At 42.9% G+C, this 20,857-nt stretch overlaps 2 protein-coding genes across 4 annotated transcripts; both read left to right on the top strand.

Annotated features, from left to right (window-relative positions):
* The first annotated feature begins 129 nt into the window (after positions 1 to 129).
* Positions 130 to 12,699, top strand: gramd1c (GRAM domain containing 1c). 3 transcript variants are annotated; one of them, XM_071913729.2, is made up of 18 exons: positions 130 to 694; positions 1,445 to 1,556; positions 2,128 to 2,251; positions 2,775 to 2,875; positions 3,971 to 4,066; positions 4,240 to 4,320; positions 6,326 to 6,444; positions 6,531 to 6,693; positions 7,426 to 7,585; positions 7,691 to 7,834; positions 7,984 to 8,102; positions 8,212 to 8,354; positions 8,447 to 8,550; positions 9,292 to 9,462; positions 9,798 to 9,864; positions 10,159 to 10,278; positions 10,731 to 10,836; positions 11,063 to 12,699. In XM_071913729.2, exons 2-18 carry the CDS (start codon positions 1,458 to 1,460, stop codon positions 11,129 to 11,131), a joined length of 1,986 nt encoding a protein of 661 aa, XP_071769830.2. In that variant the 5' UTR covers positions 130 to 694; positions 1,445 to 1,457; the 3' UTR covers positions 11,132 to 12,699. The 3 variants fall into 3 exon arrangements, with proteins under 3 accessions (XP_071769830.2, XP_071769831.2, XP_071769832.2); XM_071913730.2 differs by having other exon boundaries at positions 130 to 698; XM_071913731.2 differs by lacking the exons at positions 130 to 694; positions 1,445 to 1,556 and adding an exon at positions 1,987 to 2,010.
* A 715-nt stretch (positions 12,700 to 13,414) lies between these two features.
* On the top strand, positions 13,415 to 20,516 carry zdhhc23b (zDHHC palmitoyltransferase 23b). The gene is made up of 5 exons (XM_071913782.2): positions 13,415 to 13,735; positions 15,285 to 15,434; positions 16,403 to 17,089; positions 17,448 to 17,615; positions 19,494 to 20,516. The coding sequence occupies exons 2-5, from the start codon at positions 15,295 to 15,297 to the stop codon at positions 19,765 to 19,767; spliced, it is 1,269 nt and encodes a 422-aa protein (XP_071769883.2). The 5' UTR covers positions 13,415 to 13,735; positions 15,285 to 15,294; the 3' UTR covers positions 19,768 to 20,516.
* Positions 20,517 to 20,857: the final 341 nt, after the last annotated feature.

Genomic DNA, 20,857 nt, shown 5'->3' with positions numbered 1-20,857 from the left:
GTGTGTGTGTGTGTGCCTGTGTGGCCTCATTGTCTTCACTGATGTTCAATGTTGCTACACTTTTTGTTGAACTGGTTTCTCTGCATATCGCTCATACTCTGGAATCTTGTATCTCCAGCACACTGCCTTCCCTGTCATGATGCTTGGTGGATAGAAATTATCTCAAGAAAAATAATTACAAAAAAGGTTATGGCTTATTTTAGTGTATGCAATTATTAATGAAAGTAGTATGAACTGAACTATTCTTTAATATATATTTTAATGTGTCAAAAAAAAGATCTTTCCTTAAACTCTGATTCTAGCCAACAAAACTGATCTTAAACTGCGGTATTTCGACTTGGAATACAAAAATCTATGGCATAGTCTGTAATTGGGAGCTGGTTGTACTCAAGAAGACTCCTGGATGAAGGAAGGAAGAGGTTATTTTTGGAGCCCTTTCGACTGTTTACACCAAGTATGCAGAGACCAATGAGCATGAGCAGAAAAGAGGTGACAACTCCCTAAAGGTGTGTTCCCCTAGCAGGATGAGATGTCCATTTGTCGCACCTGTAACCAGGCGAACGGAAATCGTGGATAGCACAATGAGGGCAATACACTAATGATTTGAGAGCAGAGTGGAGCAGACGCTGTTTTCCTGACTTTATCACTGAGGACGCACATAGAGGATAAGCATCGTGGGTCCAGTCCGTGCCAGGTAGGTGACAAATGCTCAGTGATAATAGTTTTCTCACAGGACTGGAAGTTAGCCTGCATTTGAGCACCCTAAGATGCAATGCGCCCGTGCGCTTTTGCCATTGTGCGCCAAGCTATTTTACGCATAAGTTTGACATCAGCATGTGGCTTTACTGATCTGATAGGGAGCGTTTTGTCATTTTGGAAACAGAGCTTGACTTTGTTTTGTCTGATATGACTTGACATCCAGTGGTTTCTATCAGTTGCGCAATCTTAAAGTGCACACACACAGAGAGAGAGAGAGAGAGAGAGAGAGAGAGAGAGATTTGATCTGTGATTCTATGCAAAATTCCAAGATTTCTGAAGCTGTAACTTTGTAATATAAATGGTAAATCAATACTCATAACAATACCTTTCTACCTGAATAATTTACCATTGGTGTCCAGAAAGGTGGTCATGTATGTAGGTTGAAGGCTGTGTGTTGCCTGGCTACAATTTCTCCAGGGTGGCTCCACAAGACCAACCAGTTCTGTTCTCCAGTGAACATGTCTTCCCCTGTGGTGCTGATGAATAGCCCTGTTTGGTGACATTCACCAAGGTCCAAAGGTGTATTCATATGTTGTCAAACTCTCAAAGGACCTACACATCCCACAGTTTCTGCTTATTATGACATGACTGAAGAGATCTGATGATTTAAAGATGGCAATCCACAGCATTTTGGAACAGATTTGCAGGGTTGAGATGATCACATAGCATCTTTTTATGTAACCAGTGCAGCAGACCAGATGGACCAGGCATCCAGCAGGTCAGGAGTGGGCGGTGATGATGTTACAGACGATACAACATCCGCGGCGGATGTCAGGTGGAGCTCAGATGAAGAGGAGGTAAAAAAATGCCACTTTACTGTCATATTCAATAAAGATACTCATACTCATGAAATTAAGCCACTACTTTGCATACACATCACATAGGGACTAATAGATCCTTGACATCATTGACTTTTATCATCCACTTCTACATCTCTGTTACTTAATGAAACAATAACCATCAATTCTGACTGCCCTCTAGTGGCTTCAACTATAACATCCATTACACAACGTGCTGCTACAGTTGAAATCATTTCATCACACACAAGTGGGATTGCTGCTGCCTTTCTGATGCAAAGCCCAAAGCTCAAGGGCTGATGATGTTTTTCATCCGCTCAAACACACTGCAGTTTATTTCTCACTCACTTCTTACTTCTTACTCTTAGTTTCTTCCCTTAATTCCCTCTTAATTCATTTTATATAATAAGGACAATTCCAAGACTAATACAAGGATGGCCTATGAATGAGAGTGGTCAGTATTTTGTATGTTATACAACAGTGTTTCTTCCATCAAGACTGAAAAAAAAAAAAAAATTGTGGGATTTTATAAATATTACTGTCTCAGTAACGTTCACATCTCGTCCACCAGGCCTCTGATCCTCAGGCACAGTGTCTTGCGGCTCCTCAAGCCCCTCCCACTACCTACAAACAGAGGTTTGAGGAATTTAAGAAGTTATTCAGAGAACTACCAGAGTCAGAGAGGCTCATAGTGGGTGAGTAACACTGGCTGAAAATTAAAACAAAAAAGGCCAATATTGGCCCGATGTATCAGCAAATATATCAGTCTAACCCTTGTTCCTAGGGTGTTGTTTAGCAGTTCTTGAGCTAGTTAGTTGAAATAGATACAATGTAGTTTTACTTTAAACATAATTAGCTCATGTAATCAGTCCTTTTTAGCATATGATATCATTGCTTGCCTTGTCCCAAGACAAGCAGACAGCTATTCTCCAGTCTCCCAACCCAAAAAGTTATAAAAATGCTGCTCTAGTTCTATGAAAACCTTCTCTGCTTCTCCCTTTCCCTCAAAAGCTACCTGTTTTCGCAAGTTTCTTTCCAATTCACAAAGTTATAAGTTGTTACATATTTGCTGCATCTGCAAAACGCTGTATAGTTGTCTCCTCATTAATCTCTCCACAGTGACCTGTTTTATATACAGTGTATATTAGAGCACCTCAGGCAAGCTCATTTGTATGGGTCATTTACCTGCCTCACCTGCCTTATCTATTTTTTCCTCAGACTACCCATGTGCCCTGCAGCGTGACATCCTCCTTCAGGGACGCCTCTACCTCTCCGAGAACTGGCTCTGCTTCTACAGCAATGTGTTCTGGGGGACGAAGGTAACGAGGAGGAAGCTCTGAGGTGGAGAGGGAGGGGTGGAGGGGCGGAGGGAGGGGAGTGTACAGTGGAGAGGCTCACTGACTATACACAGTGATGTAGTCGTAAATAAAAGGATGGGTAAACTGCGAAGAAAGCCAACAGCAACCAATATAAACAAGTACAAACATATATGTGCAGGATAGTTTTATTTTCATGTAACTACATAAATATCCAGTGCAATGATTTCAACTCAGGAAAAGTTTGATGTTGATTTCTAACAGAATGAGCATATTTTTTTCAGTTTTTGATGGTTATGGTACAAAGCTACAAAGCCAATATTTCTATCTTTGGGGAACAAATATCCAGATTTGGAACTTCAGCACAATGGGGGCACGGAGATTTTGGCTTGTTTGGAATAGCTGGCTGGCTATTGTCTGACAGACTATGGGACACCTGATTAATTATGCATACTGTCGACCAATTAGAGCATTAATTAAAACCTGGGTGTAGGTGACAACACTTGCACCAGGAAGTAGATTGGAATTGTAAATGTTTGGTTCTCTTGACAACCAGAGAAAGAGTTTCTCAAAGGGTGTTAGTCAAATTTCTACAATGCTGACAGTTATAATAATTTGGGTAACTTTGCATTAACAGGTCCTTTGTTAAATTATACTATGAAATTGAGAAATGCAATTCTTATTGGATTTTTTTTTGTTTTTTTGGTGGTGTGTTTTTCTTATTCTCAAAGGCTAACTGGCCAAACATTGACAATGTGATGTCATGTCGAGATATTTCCAGCAGCTACAATGGAGTTTGATAGCAGAAGATTTTTCAGCTATCTAAAACATCATCAGTATGCCAGGTTTCAAGGTGTCAGTCCCTCAGGATCAAAGAGCAAGGGCTTCTTTCTAGAGCCGCCATTTTGGCTGGTTGAGGGACAGTGGGTAGCCTACACCAAAAAGTAAATTACACACAATAACTCCTGGAATACATTGAACATCACAGATTGATCTAACAGTGTGAGAGTGGATTCTTTATTTATGGCCTTCATTGATAAGCGTGTGTTCTGACTGCTGTATCGTAACCTTTCACCTTTATGCTGTGTCATTATCTAGATTATGCTGAGTCTTAAACACATCATGGCTATGAGCAGAGAGAAAACGGCTCGGCTGATTCCCAACGCCATCCAGATCTGCACAAGCACAGAGAAGGTATCGCAGTCTACTGTCTCTAGCCTGTGTTCACTCTGAACTCTCACTCAGTCTGTTCTAAACTTTTGTGCGTGACTATCATCAGAAGTGAGCAGTCATTCAGAAGTTATTTCACGGTTAATAAACCCATAATCCATTACTATATTTTTATCGCCTCACGTCTTCACCCACAGCTGTTCTTCACTTCCTTCTCGGCAAGAGAGAAAAGTTATCAGGGTGTTTTCCGCATGTGGCAAAACACACTGATGGACAAGGTAAGTTCCCCGCTCACCTGATGTCACCTCATACACACCTCCTCACTCCAGACACTCATCCATCCCCTCCTATCACATAGTGGCAGCCACTTCTTATCAGTTTGACATGGATACTGTAGGTACAATGTCTATACACCATGTAGGAGTTCCCATTACCCATGCAGGGGCAGTAACAGTCCCTCTTTTGTACCTCAGTCACATGTGTGAGGCATTACACACAGTAGTACAATCCTAACTACACTAATCCAGAGATATGACAGAGGGACTGTCGACAACACACTGACATTTACTTTTCTGGCATTTGCTAGAACCACAGTAATATTTATCTGTTGTTCAATACCTTGAAACCTGTGACTAAGCGCTCCCACAGCAAAAGCAGGTCTGTGACTTCACCCCATTTCGCAGCACTTATCTAATCAGTCCAGAGTACAAATCATGCTGCCCTGGCCACTGACTGTGTCTTCCTAGAGGTTATATCAATGCTGTTCTGCTATTGCAAGTAGGGTAAAGATCTACATGTAGCGACAGGATCGCCCATGGGTGAGATAAATCATCTATTGCTTATTGTTACAAGTGATATACACTGATGTTTCAGTGTTTACTGTATTCTGCAATAATTTACCTGTATGTCAGGGATGTAGTTAAAAATAAACTCACCTAAACTCAGCTTACCAACTTTTTAATTTGCACAATAGAGAATAGAGTTTACCCAAGTTTTCTAATGTTAATTCATAGCCTATATCTAAGTAGTATTAAACTGCATTATACAGATGTAAGATAAGGTATTTTAAGGGAAAATAAAGTAAAGTGCTTTTCTGATTTTTTCTTTATATGCCTATGCTATTTCGTCCCGGGTGATGACAGCATTATATTTTATGCACTGTGCTGCCTACCTATATAGCGCCTACAGGGGCTGTGTCTCTCCTGGGACTTGAAGCACAAACACCTGTAAACACCGCTGTTAAAAGTTCATTGACCTCTGCGGGTGTGGCCACGAGAGCCAATTTACATAAAGTGACTACCTGCCGCAGAGCGAGAGAGCGCCCTTGACGCACCAGTTGCCTTTAAGCCGAAACTTCGGAGCAACTACATCAAAACAAAGACCTGTCCTGACCGTGTGAGCCTGACTCTCGACAGGCAGGGCGAGCTTTTATCTAATTTATCTCGGTATGCATCTGGGCGGCGCGTCATTTTTTCAACAATTGTCAGAGGAGCTGAAAGCCATGACTTCCTGAATGGTGAATTATATGCGCGGTGCGTCCAGGTTACCAGATCACAGTCCACCAACCTGCTAGGTGCACAGCTGCCGGCCAAGACAGGGAAAAGTCCACCGACAAGTAAGTGTAGCCTATATAACCAGGTGTTAACCATTATCTTGATTTTGAATGGTTTTAAACCTAAACAGGCTGAATCAGCTGTTGCAGTACCATATGGCAAAAAACATGTCCTATTAAAGAGGCGTTTAATCCGTTTATTAGTTTATTACACGCGTAGTTTGGATTTATCTATTTGACTATAGTTTGAACACCACATCTAGTTTAATCTGGTTTGTTTGGTCGTGTAAAAACTGAGGCTGATTGTTTCCGCTCAACAGCTGCGACCGCAGGTGCGTTGGTTTTTGGTCGCGCGGTGTGATTCAGGGGATCCAGAAATAGGTTGCTGTTGTTTTGGTTGAATTGTTCACTTGGCAGTCATGGGTTACACAGACAGGAGTGTAAGATGAGTATCAGGCCGGTTGGGACAGACAATAGGGTTTGTATTGCTCACCTATGCAGGTCGGACTGTAGATTATATTTATGCTAACATTAGTGTTTCCAGATTAATTGCAGCCACTTCAAATACTTAACATTGTGCTCTTCCTAGTCACATGACGACATTATTGGCCAAAGGCGAGGCCTCATTGGGCAAGAGGAAGATATCTGCCACAACTGGATTTCCAAACAAGCCTTGTGTTTGTTATTTTCATGTCTTTGTGACCCCTTGCCTCCTCTTCTTCTTGTTTCAGCCTCTGACGAGCTTGGAACTGTGGCTGATGGTTAAACAGCACTATGGGAACGACCTGGGCCTGAGCCATGAAGAGATGGAGAGCTTGCAGGTATCAGCAGAATCAATCACGCAGACCAGGTAAGCATACACACACACACGCACCCACACACACACACATATTAACATACTTAAATATAGCTTGACACACGTCTGTCTGCCTGCAGCCTGACCATGAGGCCTGGTGTGGAAGACAGCCTGGGCCGTCTGGAGCGGACCCCTTCCCTTCGCCTGCCTGGTGTGGAGCAGGGTCCCACCGAGACCTCCACGCCCCACGGGGAGGACGTGCCTTCCCTCCTCATCTCACCGAGCACAAACTCTGGCAACATGGTATGAAGAGCAGTCTTGAAAGAGTGTGTAAACACACTGTTTTCAGCCAGTGTCCGCCTGATACACAATTTTTAAAGAAGAGGAAAAAGTGTGGTGGGGAGCAAGAGTGAATATTGGTGTGTGACTGTGATAACTGATCACCCATCTCTACTTGGGGCGGAAACAATTTTATGATCACGAAGCATTTGACGCTACCAAAGGTGAAATACCTGTATTGACATCACAGATTGAGGTGTGGCCAGAAGTGCAACACAGTTGAAAGTTTCAGCCCATAGAGAACAGAATGCAACAACGATTTTCTGCCCCTAGAAACAGATGCAGGACTTAATTAGAAAAATGCTCAAATTAAGTACAGTTAATTAATTTGTAGTATATAGCACAGAAGCTAATATAACCATGTTTACAGCTCAAAAAACATGATTTAAAACGTGTAACAATCTTCTTCCCCTTCTACTCTTAATAAATAAAAAAATAAAAAATGATTCTACAAATGCTACTTATTCCTATTAAAGGCTTAACTGATGAAGACTGTGATATGCAGTTGGTTTGACTATTGACAAAATGCACTTATTGTAAGTCGCTTTGGACAAAAGCATCTGCTAAATGATGTAATGTAGTTTAGTTCTGATTCGCTCTTTAAGAGGAGTACTAACATCAGATTGTGTGATCTGTGCCTGTCTAAATCTGTGTGAAGCCGTGACTCATTTTTGTGCTTTTTGTGTCCTCCAACAGGATGAATCTCGCAACACCCCGTCTCAGCGGCGCAGTCCTGCTCCCTCGCTCGACCGCTTGGCTCCGGAACGGGTCTCCAAGCGCTCTTCTCTTTCTCTCGACCTCAACGCCAACGTGGACGCCCTCTCTGAGCAGACCGGGTCCGAGAGCGCCGAGGAAGGTGAGAGTTGCAGTGCTTTGTTTGTTTTATGTGCTATTGAGGGTGAATTGTCTCAAGGGAGTAAGATTCAATTTTTCTTTTTCCTCTCCCTCTTGGCTTCATCAGTGGAGGAGCGGGTGGGTCTGTCCCAGGTGCAGGGCCGACTCTACCTGAACAAGGTCTTCCACATCAGCGCCGAGAAGATGTTCGAGCTGCTCTTCACCGACTCCTACTTCATACGCAGGTTCATGAAAGTCAGGAAGATCACCCGTAAGTCTTGCTCATTCTCTGTATTCTTTCTGCCATTCCTCACCTCAGCCTCGACACCCAATTCCCCGCTGATTTGTGACCCAAAAAGCTTTGATAACCATGTGTGATGCGTAATATTAGAGGTTTACAGTTGTCTTTTGTGTTTCCAGATGCCAACTTTAATCCCTGGCAGAGAGAAGCCTCGGGAAACATGAAGAGGAGTCTGAATTACACAATAACCATCAGCAACCCTCTGATTGGGAAGTTCTCCACCGCCACTGAGAACCAGGTGTGTTTACATCGGTGTGAATAGCGTGTGCGTGTTTGAATGGACGAATAAAGGATGCTTTAGTGATGATTATGGCTCAGTATATATTTGAACTCCATTTATCTTTCAGATCTTGTACAAAGAGTCCAGGGAGGGTCAGTATTACCTTGTGGATGCTGAGGTGTACACTCACGACGTTCCCTACCACGATTACTTCTACACTCAAAATCGATACTGCATCATACGCAACTCGAAGCGCAAGTGTCGGCTCAGGTAACATTTGTATATTCATTTATTCATTTGATGGGTTTATTTTTGTATTGTAAGTGGGTAGAATTAAAATGGAGCTTATCTTGTGCTGTCAGGGTCTATACTGATGTGAAGTACAAGAAGCAGCCGTGGGGTCTGGTCAAGTCCTTCATCACTAAGAACTCCTGGAGCGGCATAGAAGATTATTTCCGACAGCTGGGTGAGTAGCGTGCCCCGTCCGCACACTGGGGAGGCTAAAAAGAGCACTTCCCTGTCTTCTTGCTGTAGCCTGTGGTTGATCTGAACTCTGATCAGATATGAACTGTTCTTTTTCTTTTTTTTTTTTTTTTTTTTTCACATCAGGCTCTGCAGTAGTGAATCAGATTACAGCTGCATTTGCAAGGGAAGTGAAAGGGGAATATAATGAGCAGTGTTGCCTTCCTCAGCCCAAAGCCCCTCTTAACGGCCGTATAAGTGCCACCATGCCAGGCTCAAGCAGGGAACCTTCGTTCTATTTTTATTTATCCTTTATTTAACCAGGGTCGTCACGTTTAGATTTGCATCTCTTTTTCAAGTGGGCCCTGGCCAAGAAAGGCGGCATACAGAGAGTTTCATATGACACAATACAACATAAAAATAATCAAAAAGAAAAATACAATGGTAAAAACACATGAGGGGGAAAAAAAAGTCGCAATAATAAGCTTCAACACATCAGTTAAAAACATGAGCACTCCATGGTAAGCAGATCTCATAAGTCATGTGCTTTTCCAGAGGGGTTTTATTGTCATTCAATTATCCATTAAGCAGAAGTGTTTTTCCCTGTAATCCTTGTCTGATCAATCGGTGTGTAAATATAGCGAGGCCTTTGTGACCCTTGAAACCGAACGGTGTTTTTTACTGTGTCTGCCCCCCGCGTCTATTGGTGCCTGACTCTTTGTGGCCTCCTGATGTCACGGCACAGAAGCAGAACTGCTGGAGGAGGAAGCGGAGCTGAACCAAGGGGGCGGAGACTCCGGGAAGATGGGCGGGCTGCGGAGGAGGAGGCGGACTTACAGCCGGACTCTGCAGGAGCACATGAAGCCCATCAAGCAGTACGGGCCAGACTCTGAGCAGCACAGAGACGGCAACATGGGTACATGATGAGGGATGATTTAAACTGCTCAATTTATATTTGAACAGTTTTGTTCCAGAACAATGTAAAGTTGTATTTCAACTGTATAGATATTTTCATCCTCAGAATTGTTTGTATTTAGTAACAGCAAAGGTCTTTAGATAGATAATGACTTAAATGTCTTTCTACACTGAGTTTTATTTTCATATCTGCAAATATTTGTACGTGTGGAACAAAACGCTTGTTTTATCTAGACTGAAGTACAGTATAAATTGAAAATGGTTTCGTTTTCAAACAGCCAGACAGATATTGATCTATCCTCTTCTCACACTGAGCCTCTCCTTTTTGTATTTCAGGCCCCATAGAAATGAAAGGCCCCTACAGGTGGAACATCACTACCATAGTGGCTGGGATGAGTGTGATGTAAGTAAACAACCTGCAAACACACCTGTCAGTCAACATGATTTATATTGCTTATATAATGAATGCACATTGTGAATGTATTTTCGCACTAATATGAATTGACTGTGCATATTAAATGCAGGGGCTGTTTAGTTTCCAGATGAAGAGAGAACACAAACTCTCTTGATTAGGAAGAAAGTAATGCTTGTGGATTTCTGGTGTTAATGAGGTGTCCCTATCCCTCTCTGTCTCTCTCTTTCTGTGTCTGTGTGTACACAAGTGGCCACTTTAACCTCTGTGCACTCTGTTCCTCAGTCTGCTGATTCTGACGGTGCTGAACCTGGGCCTGTTTTTCAAGTTGTGGGCCATGGAGGACGTGGCTCACCGCATGTACCTGAGCACCAAGCACCGACTGAGGGAGAGGAGCGAGCCCAGGTCAGACACCTTGCTGCTGCCTCGCATCATGAGCATTTCTTTTTTTTTCCCCCTCTGATTTATCCTGTTATAGAGAGACAAACTATATCAGTAGTCAGCATGATCACTCAGAAAGGAGGAGTCAAGGTGTGGGTGGATGGGCTTGGGGAGGGAGGGAGGGATGGCACATAGAAGAGAGCTCTTGTTCTTATGACTCACAATGTTGAAACTGCCGGTTTGTGAGAGGCTTGTCAGCCTCAGTACACGTGGTTATATAAGTGACTGTTATGTGACACAATACTCCTTCACTCTCTTTCTCTTTACCGCTCACATCCTTCATTTAATTCCTCTTTCGCCTCCTTCAACTTTCCGCTTCTGCCTCTGTAAAGACTTCTCTTCTCTACCTTTTGTGTAGCAGTAAGCATGAACATAATTTTTCACATCAGAATAATTATCTTTCTATGTTTTGGCAGCTTGACTCCTGACTATGGTCCCAGACAGGGACCTGGCTACAGGTCCAGAGAGGAGATGCACCTGCTGAAAGCTGTCCTCCAGGACTCCATCACCCTTTTAGAGCAGGTGAGTCTGACAGTCTGTTTAGTGACCCAATAACGTTTTGTTTTCTCCGTTGGATAGCTTTTCTATTTAGAACCAGCAGCCTAAGAAAGAAAGTTTCAGGAGTCCATCATATAAATGCATACCTGCTTTACAGTACTATTTTCTTTCTTTTTACCTGTCCGAGATGCTCTCAAATTAGGAAAACAGGTGTTTCTACTTGCTGAGTCAGTTCTTCTTTTCCTCCCAGCTCCGCAGTTCACTGATGGTGCTGCAGCAGAACTTTGCGATGGCCAATCGGACGGCAACGCCGCAGTGACGCTCCCACAGACTGCCCATCGGCCCTGTGGCAGAAAAGACTGCATCAACGAACCGCCTCGGAGGAAGTCTCTCGTATCCAGTGACGTTGCCACGGAGATGTCCCCAGACCACTGACGAGCAATATGTTGCCAAGGGCTACAGGTCCCAAAGCCTTTGGTGTGGCATCAGGTGCCAGGATGTTTTTAAAGCTCTGCTGACTGACTGCTGGGAGGAGAGAGTTGCATCATCGTCTGCAGCACATGGAGCAGTGGGTTTAGATTCCTGTAGGACGCTGTTGTCATGTCACTTGGCTGCCTGCTTCCTCACTGAAATGATGCCACTGGATTGACTGTTGATGCAAGTCAGAAAACCTGTAACTTCCTGACCTGCCTTGCCCCATTCTCCTTATTTGCCCAGTGCCACGTCAAATGAACTGGTGTAAATACACCGTTAGTGACTTTTTGTTTTCTTATTCTCATGAAGAGTGACATTGATTTGTCAACAAGGACGCCTTCACGTTAAAATAAATGTTTGATCTAATATTTAAGACAAGAATTTTCTTTATTTTAATTTTTGCACATGTGCCTTGTAGATTTAGGCCGTATTTTAGATTTCTTTTAATATTTTATTTCTTTCCAATGAAAACATGGTAGAACCAAAGTAACTCAATAAATTTGGATGGTTTTTCTCTCCTTTGTAATTCTGATCAATCGTCATCTTTTTTTTTTTTCTGAATTTGAAATGTAGGAATGGTTGCAACTGGTTTGCATGGTAAACCTCAAGCATCAGATGAGCATTCTTAGTATTTCATATTATTTTGCTATGAGCCAAATCTTCTGCTGAAAATACTGCTGATGGTATGTGTTTTCCAAACTAGAACATATTTAATGCAACTTCTTCCAACTCCCTGTTGGACAGATCTTCTTATGGAATGCTCTGTGATTTAAGCAGCCAAAAAGATGGTGGCATGCCTTTTTTAATCCCCATCTTCATGTATTTCCATAGTTGTATGCAATTTCCTCTGCCTCTCCCTTTGTCTGCATTGAGCCAAAGTAAAAAACGGATGATTGGTGTCATTTTGAACACAGATTTAGACCATTCTCTCTCACATTACTCCAATAAAGGTGAAGGGACAAGGGGTCACACACATCTGATACCTCAGTACGGTGCATTCACACTATCAAGACTTGATTGTTAGACAGAAGTTTGTTTTGTGAGCTCTGAGCTGACAGGGACACTAGTTATTTGTTTGTTTATTTTTATTCTACAATGATGGTTGTTGGTGACACCCACATACAATGTGCTCCTTGTTTGATGTTTACACAGTGTGGCCATCAACCTTGGATTTTAAAGACACAGGTAGTGCACAATGTGGTGTATCTGTCTTTTCCTCACTTACATAAACGTACGATCCACTACCAATGTTTAAATTTGACTGTTTGCTGTTTTGTACATTTGTTTGTAATGCGCTGGTATTTTGAATAAAAGGTATTTTCCTGCCAGATATTAGTGCTGCCAGCATCATTGCACATTGTCTCAGGGCCCATATTACTACTATGATATTAAATATTTTGATTTAAAACTTCAGCCATTATCAGCATTACACATTTTTCTTAGTTTTGTTGTAGATCCTACTGTACTGGGGAGGAGCTGACTGCAGTTGCTGTTATATAAGGAAAGAGAAGCAGGAAGTAATGTGAGCAGGTGTATGTGTGTGTGTGTTCCTCTGTCACTGGTGAAATGCTTCACTGAGTCTTTATTAATTCAGTGGCATCACTGTAACAACACCTTCAAAACATCCTTAACGAAAAAACACTATATTATTCCTATAGGGAATTATAGTGCGTTTGTGGTGCTCGATATTTAGTTTATAATGATCTTATTGTACCTTATGGTGTCTTTTATCTTCTATGCTATGCCTATGATATTCCTATAATAGCATATTCCTAGAGGGAATTAGGTCGTACCTTATGGCATATTTTATTATCTCCTATGGTATCGTTATATTGCCTCAAGTCCCTACAATAGTGCTATAATATTCTTATAGGGACTTTGTATAGTTGGGCTATTCTAACATGTATTATAGGATTATTATTATTATAGGATTTTTTTTTCGTAAGAAATAATTGAGTCCAAGCTCCTGAGACAAAAAGAGATAGAATGAGAAATTCCTCCCAGTCAGTCCCATGTTAGTATTATATTATGGGTCAGTCCAGTGTAATTACTGGTCTGCTGTAGGTGTGGGAGGAAGTGAGTGTTCTTGGGCGGGGAAGTCATCTCATCTGACGTCAGGAGTGTGAGAGGGAAACTGTGTGCACGGTCCGGGGGTAAACAGAGTATCCAGACGTCTCGCCAGCAAAACAAAACCTCCATTCCGACATGGAGCTCCTTCTCGGTCCGGACACTTACACCCACAGATAACTCTGCCCGGACGGTTTACGATAAGCTGCTGTTCTGGTGACTTCCATGGCACAGACAGACAGAGCGCCTCGTGCAGCTCAGACAACACCCGATACGACACCGGATACCAGGACAGAGACTTCAGCCGTGAAGCCTGCAGGGAAAAAATCCATTCGGTCGATTTAAACTGGAAAGTGTCAACATGTAGCAGGTCCGTGTGCAGGTATGTTACATTGTATTTTCTCTTTTTGTGTCACTAGAGCAACATTGTAGTCGTGTTTGACGCAGCATGCCGCCCCGGTCGGTCGATGGCTTGCTGTGGTAGTTATGATCAGTGCTGAAATGGTAACTGAAAAGCTGGATAAACTACAGTATGACCTCCAGTCAGTGATTATCATAAGGCGAACAACCAATAGGCACTTGGTCTGACTATGAATTTAGATAATAAAGATTTATATTCTGTAAGACTAGGTGGGCAAACTCTATTTTGCAAATAAAAATGTGGGTAAACTGAGTTTATAGGGGGTTTACCCTCCACTACATCCCTGGTTATGATAAAATAGCCTACTCAAGGAAGTTTTCCACAATTGGTGTCTAAATTGATTCAATGCCTGGTTAATGTCTATTGCTGAAAAGTATCCTGTTGCCCATTAACAAAACTCTATATCAGCTGTCAAAATTGTGCATTCATTCATTCATTCATTCATTCATCCTGAAAGAGGTTTGGGCAGATTAGACTAACTGTCATCAAGCTCTCTCCACTATCAATACTTTGGTACCTTAGTATTTTGCCTTTCGGATGAGATATTATCATCATCAATTATATTATTACAGAAAGTGGTGTTTATTGTCATCTAAAGTCTTTAATTAAGGCATTGCTAATGAACTATATAGTAATCCTATAATACACTTCAGAAGGATACAAGACAAATATCACGCAAAACCTTTTAAATATCTTGCAGCTACTACAGGTAAAAAGATATACCACAGTATATAGTATTACCAAAGGAGATAAAAAACAATAACATAAAGCATGATGTGGTCACTATAAACCCACTGCTGAGTCCCCCAGACACACTATGAATCCTTATAGAAGTAGTGTGTAAAATAGTAGAAATAGTGTTTTTTTGTTAGGGAGCAGATGTGGTATTTGATGCTTTTTGACCAGTATTAGTTGGACTGGTAGAATAATAATACACCACACCAAGCTTTGATTTATAGCTAATCAGAGGCTCATTCAGGTTCCCTGCCATACAGCTAGAGAGCCAGATTTAGGTTTCCTGAAGATCTGTGATTGTTAGAACGCCTAGCACTGCCTCACCACCACCAGGTTCCATCTGTGTAGTCTAAATAAGCCAGTGGGTTGCAATGATGGGACTGTCATACTTCATGTAAATCATTAAGCATGACAGATGTGTGACAGATGCGAGAGCATTAGGTTGACCTTCCTAGAAAATCTAGGTAGGGTCAAATGAGCAGGGCTTGTGTTATGGTGTTGTGGAATTGTGGCATTCCACCATCTAAACACATGCAAATGGTTGATAAACTGCAATGGTAATTTCAACTCTATCTTCAAAAGTGTGCTTTTAAAGATATTTTCATGTAGTGGAGTCTGTCTCTTGGTCCGTGTCTCTGTTCCCGTGTCCTGTCTCATCTCATTTGCCTCTTGACTCACTCTGTCTCATCTATCCAAATATAACACAAACGCTCACACAAGCGCACCCCTTGATGATGGTAGTAACAGACTCTTTTATCATGTGATTGGCTGCAAGGCTGTCCGTCATGAAGAAGCGAGCCAAGAAGGTGCTGGAGAAGGAGGAGGAGACCTTGTGCTGTTGCGAGTACGTGAACAGGCTTGGAGAGCGGAGCCATGTAGCAGCCTGCTGCTGTGATTGTGAGGACCTGGATGAGGCCTGTGACAGGTGAGAGATATTATATTGACAGCTACTATTCAGTATGCTTTGGATGAGTCCTGTTTGTCCAAAAGTGCCTCCTCCTTTCCTCCCCTACTTGAATTGACTTTGACGTTGTGGACACCAAGTCAACTTAAAGAGACGATGAGATTAGCAGAAAGTAGATGATTGAGAGGCCTGTCATCAGCATTGTAGCTGTTGTCAATCAGTAATCCAATTGATTACTGGCTGCGCACCAAGTTTAGGACTACTATAGGCTAACCTATGTATGAAGATGAAGCGGCCAGGAAGAATACAGAAGCTGCGAAACCTATCCTTCAACTTTAACTTTTTTTAAATATTCATGTGTAAAACTGTTTGCAGACACGAAAGTTGCCTTGCCTTTAGCCTTTTATTTCTTATGTAAATTTAAGAAGTTGTACATGACACGATAGATGTCTTGTATAATGCCTATTTGATATTCCATGTCAGAACGAAACCAGCCAGGCCTGTGGCACTTTAAACAGGTCGGTCATGAACAAGCCCTGCTACTAGCTGTAGCATTAATTGAGTGTGATCGGGCCACTGTAGCAGTAATTGCCGTCAGCTTCGGTGATGGTAATAGGAAGCGTTGTGTCCCGTTTCTGCTCACCTCTCCCGGTTCGCTTATCCACTCTTCTCCTTTCCTCTCCTCGTTTCCTCCAACTTTCCTCCAACGAGTGGAGGTCAGGGAAGAAAGGAAAGGAGCAGTGAAGAGTTTTGCGACTCACCCTTTGTTTTAAAAGCACTCGACACCAACTATGAACTCAGCATTGTAACAGAGAGCACCACAGTGACGAGGGTAATGTTTCACAACATCCACAAGTTGTCCCTCAAGGCCTCAGCTTAAAAGAAGCTAAGTGTAGGGTGTAGGTTTGCCTATGCAGCAGTCATTGGCAGGTAATGAGGGAATTGTTGATAACCTGATATAGTAATATTTTACCTTTTCCCTCCTTCAGATGGATGAAGCGGGAGCCCCAGTCACCGGACTCCCTGTCACGGCTGTCTGCAGTCGTGACGGACCGGATCCGTGTTCCCTGGCTGTGGGGAGGAGCCCGAAAACTGGACCTGTCTGTGATCCCACCTCTTATTCTCCTTCCTGTCCTGCTGCACCTGGCCGCTCTCCACTTCCTGCTTGGTGTGGCGGTTCTGACAGCTCTGCCGGGCCTCGTGCTGTGGTACTACTACTTCACCCACCGCAAGAAGGGACGGACGCTCTTCTTCCTCAGCCTGGCCCTCTTCTCCCTGACCTACATGTACTACCTGTTCATCACAGAGGTATTTCCCCGCGGGGACGTCGGCCCGGCCCAGATGGGGGCGGTGACCGTAGGGTTCGTCCTTACCATGGCGGCCCTCGCCCACACCAAGAAAGACCCTGGCGTTGTGCGGCCAAAACAAGCAGACGTCCACAGCACAGTGACTTATTACAGCGCTTTGGTCGACCGAGATCCTGCCGTCAACGGGACGAGGCGAGAGGTGACGACGGTGGCCAACCGGGCGGCTTCGTTGGAGCAGGCGGGGGAGGAGCAGGAGGAGAGCGGGCGAAGGAACTGGTGTCCGGTGTGCAGGGTGGTGCGGCCCCCCAGGGCGGGACACTGTCGGATCTGTGGCGTCTGCGTGCTGCGGCTCGACCACCACTGTGTCTGGTGGGTTCCATTAAAGCATATGTGTCTCTCTCAGTGTCCTCAATCATTCGCTTTGTCTTTTCTACACTCAAAGTCTATTCAATAAATATAAAACACCCTTTAAAATTCCTAAACTATACACTGTCTTGTTTACACCTGCTGTGTGTTGACTGGACCATATTTGTATGTGGTATGAACATTGAGTCCCAGTACATTCCACATTCACATAATTATAGTTAGTTAGAAGTGAACATTTCCTTGCCATCATCCACTTCTACAATTGTGTGTGTGGCGTAGCCCTGGGGTCTCAGTACGATGTTTTGTCTGCCTGTGTGAATACATGTGTGTATGTGTGTCCTCTCCGTGGCTGTCGGGGCAGGATAAACAGCTGTGTGGGGCAGGCCAATCACCGCAGCTTCCTGCTGACACTCCTCCTCTTCCTGTTGACCTCCCTGTACGGGATCAGCCTGGTGCTGCAGAGTGTGTGCCCCCGACAAAACCTCCTCACCGCCCTGCTCTACTGCCCCGGGGTCTACAACCAGTACAGGTACTGAGAGCACAGCCACATGTACATATACACACACACACACACACACACACACACACACACACACACTCTACACTGTACGCATAGTAATATATACACACAGGGTTGAGTAGGTTACTAAATTTATTCCATTAGTTACCCCATCAAAATAGTAATCAGTAACATAACTCAAGGGATTACTCAAACTCACCAAACTCACATGTATTCTCATTACTTTCAGTTACTTTCAGATTACTTTGCCATATTTGAGGTATAAAGGTATAGATAAGAAAAAGTAAAAATTACAAAGTTTATTTTTTTAATTATAAATATATTTCAGGTTTGCATACAAACACAAATTTTGTTTTGCGCCACATTTTCTAAAGACGTACAACACCTGCCACTATTTAAATGGTCTTCTGAGTTTCTCACTTTCACCTTAGAAGTAATCCCAGTAGAAAATGCTCCAATTTTAAACAAGTATCTGTAATCAGAATACATTATTTTTTAGGTAACTTAACAAAATACATGTTACATGTTTTATATTTAGAATACATAATGCCATTACAAGTGTTCCATTACTGCCTAACTCAGTGTACACACAGTACAAACTTACACATCTGCTCAAGTACACAACTTTCTCAATAATTAATGGTCAGTACACAACAAGTACATGCATAAAACAGACGACTCGGTGCACATTCACAGTTCAAATGAAGCCCATGGAAATAGGCCAGGGTAGGTAGCCAGCAGAGAGTCGAATTGCCTTCTTTTAATACTTTAGGGAAACAATGTTTAATTGAAGCACTGCAGCACGCTTTGATATTTTCCTCAAAAAAATTAAGCATGAAATGTAGGCTAATTGAGGTTTCTGTAAGGTTCTTGCATATTGGACAGAAGGCTTCCTTCACTATAGAGCTGACCCAGTTTCTCAGAGTGGAGCCTATTGAGCTGCTGGAGAAAGCGTGTGTCTTTTTGCACAGAGCGAAGGGAGAGTGGATCTGAAGTAGTTTTAAATTGGCTGCTCTGGCGCCTCTCTGCCAATTTGACGAACCTGCTAGCACTGCTGTGGGCGTCACTCTCTGAAAATAGGCCTCCAGTGAAACCTCATTCATCTCAACTTCAGACTGTAATTGAACAGATCACTCTACTGAAAGGTTATAATGACTGAAATATGTAGAAATGCAAAAATAATGTTCCTGTTAGTTGTGAGCTGGTACTGGAATGTGCTCGTTGAGAAGTACGCTTCAAATCTTCTCAACTGATCACACAGAGAATTTTATATGTGTGCATGCCTTTTCAAATTTTGAAATAAAAGAGGGTAAGTTTAACGATTCAGGATGAAATCATTGAAGCACTGTTTTATAGTGTCTCATTCCGTAAGATGGGACACTATAAAAGATTAGTGGTTAAAATCATGTGCTCGGCATGTATGTCTATGAACACCAGGGTTATTATTTTGATTTGAAGGTTTAGAATTTGACATTTAGAGCTGTGCACATGTGTCTGAAGTATTCAGTATTATGCACTCATTGTACATAAATACAACTACACTGATAGATGATTTTTTTTTATTAGATTTGTCAATATCGTATGTGGGTCTTATTGATTTCTACACAGTTCTCCTTAACCAACTCTTTCTGGTTTTGATGAAAACACTAAATCAGAGCCTTTTTGATGATTTTTTGTTTTTTTAGTATTGACAGTAATAACCTTGTAAACACTTGTACCTGTCGTCTGTATTGTTTTATTGTTATGCCGCAGCAGGATGTATCATGTTTTCCCTGTGTGTGTGTGTGTGTGTGTGTGTGTGTGTGTGTGTGTGTGTGTGTGTGTGTGTGTGTGTGTGTGTGTGTGTGTGTGTGTGTGTGTGTGTGTGTGTGTGTGTGTGTGTTCCAGCACGGCGCTGTGCTTCACCTGTGCGTGGTACAGCAGTATAGTGACCGGCGGTCTGCTCCACCTGCTGGTGCTGCAGGTCATCAACGTCAGCTACAACGTGACGGAGCGCGAGGCGCGCAGCGCCCTGCGCGACAATACCGCCCGCAGCGCCTACTGGGGCCTCGTCGTGGACACCGGCGTCTACTCTCAAGGTTTCCGTGGCAACTGGGCGGCGTTCATGACCATGGGAGACAATCTGAATCTGCCCTCTGCCGGCCCTACGGACTTGGTGTGACACCTTTACGCAGTCTGACTGAGCGGTGTGTTCTGGGCTTATGGCTGCTGTTCTGTCCATGGCCGCTGGATGGCAGCATGGCTTCTTTTACTCCAGTCTCACTTCGCCGGCCGGGTCCCGCTGGGGAGCGAAGCTGGAATCTACCAGGAATGTTATCAGCAAGCCTTCGTCAAGGTGATACTGGGTTACTGCAGTTATGGAGCTGCCACCTGAGTTGACCTGACACTGACTCTGAGCTTGACCTTTTCTCTCCCTCCATTACTGCCTCATTCCAATTTTCATCCATCTCTCTCTCTCTATCAATGTCAGTCTTTCCTTCACAGTGGCTGTCTTCTCTCACACTGCCTGAATATTGATTTTTTTTAATCCCCTACATTCTAGTGCCTTGCTGGGTGTCACAGCAAACAAGAAAAATGCAAGAAGGAGTGAACTAATAATAACGCTAACAATAATAATGTGATACTGTATTGATCCTTGCCGTGTCTTGCTCAAGGACACGTCAGACGGGTGGATGCTTGCTGACACACAGGCTTGAACCTGGGACCTCCAGTTGAACTACACCACTTCCTTCCTCCACAAACACTTATCAGCAGCGCTCACAAAGGAAGGAACCTTACTTTGGCTTTAATGTGCAGCTTTGTGAAATGGGTCACGGATATTTATCAAACGGTTAAATGAAACATCTCAGCACAAGTCAGACAATCAGGCTAATTAGCGTTTCACAGATGTATTAAACATAATGGAACGATTGGAGAGTCGTGATATGAATAACTGCTTTTACTCTTTTTAAGCTGGTTCAAACTGGCTCCTGAATCAAACAGCCTTTGAAAATATGAACAAAGAATCAGAAAAATGAATAAATCAATACACAATAAAGTCAGCTGGTGGAATGAAAGTCTGCTTTTTAATATCTGCCAGCTGCTTTAGTTACCTGTAAGATTTTATTATTTATATATACCAACAAAAGTATGGGTTCAATTTTGTGTGTTTGTGTGTGTGTGAGTGAGTGTGAGAGCGAGAAATTAAATATGTGCATGTGTATTCATTTTCTGCTTGTATAGGTGTGAGTGTCCTCTCTGCATTTATGTTA

Source organism: Centroberyx gerrardi, chromosome 22, assembly GCF_048128805.1.
Source record: "Centroberyx gerrardi isolate f3 chromosome 22, fCenGer3.hap1.cur.20231027, whole genome shotgun sequence".
Taxonomy (NCBI): Eukaryota; Metazoa; Chordata; class Actinopteri; order Beryciformes; family Berycidae; genus Centroberyx; species Centroberyx gerrardi.
This window is presented reverse-complemented; position numbering and strand designations above follow the sequence as displayed.